Source organism: Kryptolebias marmoratus, linkage group LG5 (genome assembly GCF_001649575.2).
Source record: "Kryptolebias marmoratus isolate JLee-2015 linkage group LG5, ASM164957v2, whole genome shotgun sequence".
NCBI lineage: Eukaryota > Metazoa > Chordata > Actinopteri > Cyprinodontiformes > Rivulidae > Kryptolebias > Kryptolebias marmoratus.
In genome coordinates, this window is record NC_051434.1 from 21840088 (window position 1) to 21847788 (window position 7701).

The window sequence follows — 7701 nt, forward strand, 5'->3', positions numbered from 1 at the left end:
CAGATCTGAGACGCCATCCTTCAAACCTGAGAGCTGGAGCAGTTTGCTCAGTAAGAGTACCTGTAAAAACAGACTTCTCACTGTGAAGTACTTGACATTTTATTTTATATGAAATATTTAGCTGAACTGATAATCAAAAGGAAAATCTAACTTGTGTTAAATATAGAATTAACAACACAGAATGCCATTAAACTTATCAGTTTCACATTATTTCAGAAATATTGGTGTTTTAATTATTGTGGAAAGGTGACAACAGATTCACCCACATCTGTTTTTGTTCAAAGTTACAAATAGCTACATGTGGCCCCTGAGCTGCAGGGTGCAGACCCCTGTGTAAGGTATGAATCTCAGCTGTACCATTTCCACATTTTTTCAGCTTTTTCTCCTCACATCTGAATTATCAACACAGTGATTTCTGATGGTTTATCTAAACAGTTCCAAATGAAGTAAAAATCCAAAGTTTATAAAGAGCATGTAAATCAATAACTGCCTTTCAAAGTTATTTTTTCAGATTAAATATAACACACTGAACTGTAAAGTTGCTGCAGATCCACTGAATAGTAGGTGGTATTCAAAAAAGCCTTGGTAATCCCACAATTACCCAATTACAATTCCCATCCTATAAAATTTGTTGAATCAAGGTCCCTTAAAAAAAATGTACTTCCACACAGATTGATTTAACATCTTTTTTTATTATTATTTTCATAAACCATAAATCACTTTTCACAATCTTCTTGGAAGACAACAGCATTTAAGTCCCCATTTTCTTTTCTTTTCTTGGCCAAAGGTAATTGGTCCAAAAGCAAAGCAGGAGCTCAGAATGGAATGTCTAAACAATGATTTATCGTGAACATCAGCAACAGGCAAACATCTACAACCACGGACTTACAAAACAATGCACATTGTGTGTGTAAATCTCAAGAGGTCCAAAACCACAGCAGAGAGGTTTACAGATGTTAACGAGGGACGAGGAGGAGGGTGAATTATCTTCACTGGAAAACATGTGCTTTTAAACTTAGATCAACTAACGGAGCAGGTCCAATCACTTTTTAACATTTGCATTTGTTGTACACAGATCCATTCAGGACTAAACATCAGGCTACAGTGGGTTATTTCTCTGCATTAAGTGACCAACGGACCAAAACAATCATCATCTGTCCTTCGGCCGCTGCAAGTCTTAAATACTGGGGAAAACAGATTGTGCAGTCTTTGTGCTTCCCTGTGATTTACAAACGATGTGTGATTATATCCAACATGTGAACATGAAGGCTCCAAAACAAAAGACCAAGTAGTTAAGACTCACTGGGGGTTGAATGTTGTCATCCACTGAAATAATTTAATCTGCAACCTGATTACTGCACTTATACACAGCTCACTGATTCCTGCAAGACTAGGTGCATTGACATTAATTTAACAAGAAAAGAAAAATTCAACTGACAGGTCACATGAAGAAAAAATAAGACTTGATTTATAGTGGAATTGTGTAGAAGGGGGAATGTGTGTCTTCTGATTCGTTTGATTCAAGATATTTGGCATTTTTCATTATGGCATAAAAAGTGATTAGACTTTGTTACTGGTGCAAAAAGTGACTGGATGTAAAACCTCCAACATGTGGGGTGTAGGATGATGTGGTTGGAGGTGAGGGGGTTTGGAGGGAGCACGTCACACCACCCCTCCTCATGCCAGTTTCAGAAATTGTTTCACTGTGTCTGCCTCCACTGCTTCTGAAAACATCTCATAGTTCTGAAAGAAAAACAAAAAAGACCTAGGAGTTACACACAGTTCGCAACTGTCATCTTCATCTTATATTCCTGATTATGGGTATCTGATCATCTTATACAATGGAGGAGAGAAGTCAGAAACCAACTAAGTATGACAGGTTGGTGTGATGGAAAATGCTGCACACTTTCACATATGAGACTTAAACCTAAACTGAATGAAGTTTATCCATTCCTTTGGTTTTTAAACAAATTGTGACTACGTGCTGGTATCAAACCAATGTTGACACTTACAAAAATTTCTATTAGAAGTCATATTAGGTCAACATTTTGACTAGATGTCTGTTCAACCAAAAAACTGGAGTCCTACCTGCATATGGGCTCTGGTCTGGAGAGATGTCAATACAAGAGCAACATAAATGGATTATTTTCCACTTTTTTATAAATTTGAGGATGTCTTGGTATCACTTACAGTTTGAACTATATTTTGTCTGATTTGTCATCAGAAAGCGATGCAGCAATGACTTAGTTGTCTTTCTCATCTTCACAGCAGAAAGCTGTTTGTCTCATGAGCTGGCGGTTCTTGGTGCAACATAGTTGGGCTGAACCAACTCAAAGCTGAATACAGTGATTAGTTTTAACAACCTTTTAGTTTATAACTAAAAGTGTAAAATTAGAATCAATAAACACTACAAGTTTTTCTCTAATTGCTGGGAGTGATAACATGTTTTTAAGTGAAATAATGGGGGAGCAAAATCAGAAGTGTGCACCTTTAAGATGGAGGAGAACCTTCTCCCACCGGCTCCATTGATCAGGCCTTGATGGTGCTGATTAGACAAGCAGTAATACTTAACCCTGATTGTTTTAAATTATTAAGAAACTCTATATCAGTTCAGTCAGCTCAAATGTCTATGTACGCTATGATTTGTGTTACATTTCTCCTGTTGTATAACAGTTTGGACTCAAGCATTGTTATCTAAAACCAGACAGTTTTCATCTCTATATAATCAAGCCCTTAAACTAATGGATTAAAAGCCCATCTATTAGCATCACTGTCAAATCCTGAAAAGATATAATTTACCCAACTTTGACAAATTCATCACTCATCTTTGTTTTCTCAATTTAATTTTCAAATGTTTGTGTAGCCTAAATCAAATTAGTTCCAGAAATTACAACCAAGGTTGGGTGCTGGCTAAAAGAGAAACAAAGCTGTACCCATTAACTCTTCATGTCCTGCTGCAGGCCATTTTTGTTAGGTAAGCTGTTTTATTTAATTATTTTTCTGGTATGTTTTTTGTGTAGTTGTAGCATGTTTAATATTTAAAACTCACTGTGCTGATTATGTATATGTGTTTTTATTGTATAAAGTGCAGTTATAGCTTGTTGGTTATTTAATTATTACTCTGCTAATTATGAATCTGCTGTATAAGCCCAACTAGGGACAAAAGCTGAAAATTAGCAATATCTACAAACTCTGAAACACATCAGTTGCAGTCTGTCAATTTAAAGTAATAAAGGTCTGGTGTCTGTTTACAAACTGAATAAAACTGAGAATATCAACACGCACAAGTCAGATGTGTTTGGCAGATAGCTGGTTAAAGATGAATCAACATACAAGGACCAGCATTCACTGCAAAAATAAACTTTTAATTTAATGTGGATGCAAGTTTAAAAAAAAAAAACTCTTGTATACAAATGAGAACTATAAGCTAACCAGGAGAAAGGCACCTGGTTGGTCAAACAGAAACATCTGTAAGATCATCATAAGAAGAACAAAACAGAACAATGTGACAATATGTCATAGAAAATTATCTCATGCAGAAATAGAGACGAAAATCATTGATCACAAATATAGATCAAAGAACAAATTAAAAGAATATATATATATATATACACATATGTACACACACATTTAGAATTCCGAAAGGATCACACAGTATTAAATAAAATCCCCAGTACAGTATAATAGAAATTCTTCATTGAGACCCCGTGGACTTTCTGTTTGCAAAGTGCTTCCCTTTGCAACAATAACTTACCTCTATCACCTCCTCATCTCGGCTGAAGAGCCATTACAAACCACATACAAACAAAGTAGTGTCGACAAAGCGTGACTTGACACATCCTTCATGAGTGTTTTTTTTTATTTGTTCAATTTTCTCTCAAATATCCACAGCCAGCTTTCTGTGGCAAAACACTAAGCAATGCATTCTCAAACGTCTTTAACCCAAACAAATATTTTCAATTCTGAGGCGTTTCCTGACCTGAGAGGGGAAAAAAATGTAATCCCTCCAACCAATAATGGTTCAACCACAAGGCATCCTGCTAGAAGAGGATGTGGCATTTTTTTTTAATACTGGAGAAAATTGTGGAAACAACCAGGTTAAATAATAATGTCTAATTATTATTAGCCTTCTTTGGAATCAACAGTTTCGACACACTAAAGAATAGTCATACAAACTTCTGACAGTAGCTTAGGTTGACTTTTAAATCTAATCAAAACTGAATTTTTATTTGGGTTTTTTTTTCCAGAAACAAAAGAAGGGGAAGTTGTTCCTCTAAAGATGTTTATTCATGTTCACAAGTAGTGATTATGGTGAGAAAACAAAGTTTTCCATATCCCTACTGTAGTTTGTGTCAGTAGTTTACCATTTTAACAGAGTAACTTGGTGGATTATTTAAAGAAGCCCACTGGGAACGGAATTACACAAAATGGACCAATCCTGGGAGTTGTACCTCCCAAGATGCACAGCTAAAACCAAACCAAAAGATTGCTATGGTAAAGCGTCTGCAAAACCACCTTTGTGCTTCACTTTTTTGGTTAGAAAACGTATTTCAGGATTTCTTTTTTTACATAATCTTTTTTTTCCCCTGACCTAAACGGAAAAAAGAAAATCTATTGATTGACCAGAAAAGACGGCTTTCTGTGATCTTTGAACTGTTTTCTTTGTTGTTCAGCACCGATGGGGGAGGTAAACCGTGTGTCAACAGCAGGCTGTCCATGATATCCATCTGCTGAGCTGCCAAACTCTTCAGGTTCATACTGAGATAACAAAATGTTGCTTTAGCTCCCCCTACCACTGTGTTAGCTGTAGTTCTGTCATTTCATTTGTTCTGTGGCATGGAGACATGGGATAGTCCTGGTTCCTTTTGAAATGTTTAACAAGAGGCCTCCTCCTATCAGTCACACTTACACATTTTGCCTTGTCGGTCTGGTGGGTTACACACTTTGGACACATAATGATGCACAAACAAACATTTAGTTCAACCCTATCTTTAGGGTTGCAGTGATGTTTGGCATTGCTTCATGATTCAAATCAGCTACAATGAGTGCAGTGTGTGTGTGTTTTCCCTCACCCCACAGTACTGGTCTTCATTGAAAAGCTGAGGAGGGACAGCAGCGGGGTCCCCTGCTTTGTTCCTCATTTCGTCCCGAAGCTCTCCGCCCAGAGAGATGTCAACGAGCTCGTACGGGATGCTTTTACTTTCGAGGATCCGAATCACCTCAGACTGCTGAGACTTCACCTGAAAATAATAATAAACAAAAAAAACAGGGACCTTCAGTCCGAAACAGAAACATCTCAAGTCTTTACAGAGAAATGAGTCGACACTCACTCCCACATCCGATTTCTCTGTTGTAATTACACGTAGTGTAATGTTTAGTTTATCTTAGCATCTCTCATGTTGGCTGTTTAGCGGGCCTTGGTAATGTTAGTACCAGTGGCGGCTGGCCAATAGAGGGTGCAAAGGCGCCGCCCCACCACTCACGTTACTTTGAATAAGACGTTAAAAAAAATAAAATAAATAGGAAAATAAAAATATTTCAAAATATATGTATATATATTTTTAGTTGTGTAAGATAAATATTTTATAGTTAATGATAAGTAAAGTTGTTTCGTTCTTCGACATTGGTGAAGTATTTCCGCCCCGGGGCGCAAAAATCTTTGTTGCACATGCGCAGTAGTAGCTCCTCTTCAGTACAAGAGATAGGACCGTTCAGGGCGCACCTCTCCTGCGCCCTGAGCTGCTGAATGCAGCTGTGTTTACATTTCACCGCCTCCCGCCGCCGGAGCGTGGGACTTTTGCCACGGGCTGACGTCACATCCGTCTGTCATAAAGTTCGCCTGATTGAAAAGTCGAGCCGCAGGTGTGCTCCCTTTTATCCAAAGACAGTAATACGTTCATTACGTGACTAAGTTACATACACAAGGTAATAAATAAGTTCATAGTTAATAATTAGTTTAAAATTTATGCTAAAATCTGTTAGAATGTTTGGTTTTGAATTCTAATCGGAGTGAGACATCTGATCTTAGTTATATTGTAGGTTCAGAATATATGACGTAGTGAGTGCGCTCACCATAAAACAAGCTTTGACGTATTATCTCTGGTAAAGTTGTGAAAAATAAGGGAGAAAACAGGTCTTATAAACGCTAAATGTGTCCTACAGACCTCCGTCTTTGTAAGTATTTGTGTGTTCAGGAAGCACTTGTGCATATGTGCATTTAAATGTACATTATAATGTTGCTTTTGTTGTTTTAATTCATGTAAATACACTGGTGTGATACCTTAGTATGTTTTGGTCCAAAACATATACTATCGGTATCACATAATAGACATATACCAAAACCTTTGGTATATGTCTATTTTGGATTTATAGCCCCCCCTGGAGAAAACTCCACCAGTCGCCACTGGTTAGTACCTTAGTTTAGTTATGTTTAGACCTTAGTTAGTAATTGTTATGTCGGACGTATAGAAGGTTCTTGTCTCTTGCACTGATTTTTTCATTTAGCATTGTGAAGATCTACTTAGAACCTTCTTAAGATCCAATAGTGCAAAATGCAAATTCTTGCAATTTTTTGACTGGTCTTAAGATTTTGATCAGGAGTGTATTTAACGTCAGTTAAATAATAATAGTGTGAATGCTGACTCTGCGTTCATACAGCATGTTTGATTCATCGTGATTTAACACGTAAATACTGACTGTCCTGTGCCTTTTCCCCTTTAATTTAACCAGGAACAGGACGAGCTTAATGTGACTTATTTTTCAATGAAGTTCGGCGTGTAGTTCTCCTCAGACAGGTCAATATATGTTCACAAATCATCATTTTATTCGAAACGACTCTTTCGCTGATGGTTTGGAGTCGGGGACAGCATAGTTTCGAGGATTGTACAAGTAATTGCTAGCTAATTTGCTCGGTAGAGATAACATGATTTCTTCCCCCACCGAGCTGCAGGAATTCCAGCTGAAATATCGCGACCCGCTGCGTTCTAACACGCCCTGTAAGTTTCCATGCATTTCACGGCAGGACGCTGTTTAATAAGCCTGAAGTCCGGTGAAGCTGACGTTACGGCAGCGAGTTCCTCAGGCCCGCAGTTCTGTGAGTCAGGAGGAGCTCTTAGACTGGGTGTGTCTGGCTCACTGAAGCACCATTAGCGACAGCAGATTAAAATAAAACAAAAAAAACGTTTCGCTAAATTATTTATTCGTATCTGTCAGACTCACCGTCCGTGAGGCAGTGACGGTGGTGTAGTACAGTATGATTCCCATGGCTGCTGGTCCTTCTACTCTCCCTTTGTGAGTCTACAAAGTAGCCTTCTCCCGCTCGCTTCAAGCTGAACAGTTAGAATTGGAACCGGAAACGGATGTGACACGCGCCCTTTCAAAATAAAGGTTTGCTTGAATTGGGGGTGGGGAGGAAAGGCTTGATCATATAAGTCATTGGGCTTGATACACGAAAGCTAATTCAAAGCTCATATAATCCAGTTTTACCTCAGTATTTTCCATCTTTTTTGTATCATTTTAATATGTTTGTTCATTGTGTTGTAGAAAAGTTTTAATTTTTAAACAAATTTCATACTTTTATATTGCAGAAAACATTCAGTCATAGACCAAGCTGTTTTTAAAGACATAGATATTAAGCTGTATCATTTCTGAACAGAAAGCTAAATCCGATTTCAATTTACCTCTGGGGATCTATCTATCTAT

General features: G+C 37.7%; 1 protein-coding gene across 1 annotated transcript; it reads right to left on the minus strand.

The window, feature by feature from the left end:
• Positions 1-675: 675 nt before the first annotated feature.
• On the minus strand, positions 676-7371 carry sh3bgrl3 (SH3 domain binding glutamate-rich protein like 3). The gene is made up of 3 exons (XM_017431159.3): positions 7219-7371; positions 5073-5240; positions 676-1743 (listed from the first exon to the last, which is right to left on the minus strand). The coding sequence occupies exons 1-3, from the start codon at positions 7261-7263 to the stop codon at positions 1678-1680; spliced, it is 279 nt and encodes a 92-aa protein (XP_017286648.1). The 5' UTR covers positions 7264-7371; the 3' UTR covers positions 676-1677.
• Between the last annotated feature and the right edge of the window lie 330 nt (positions 7372-7701).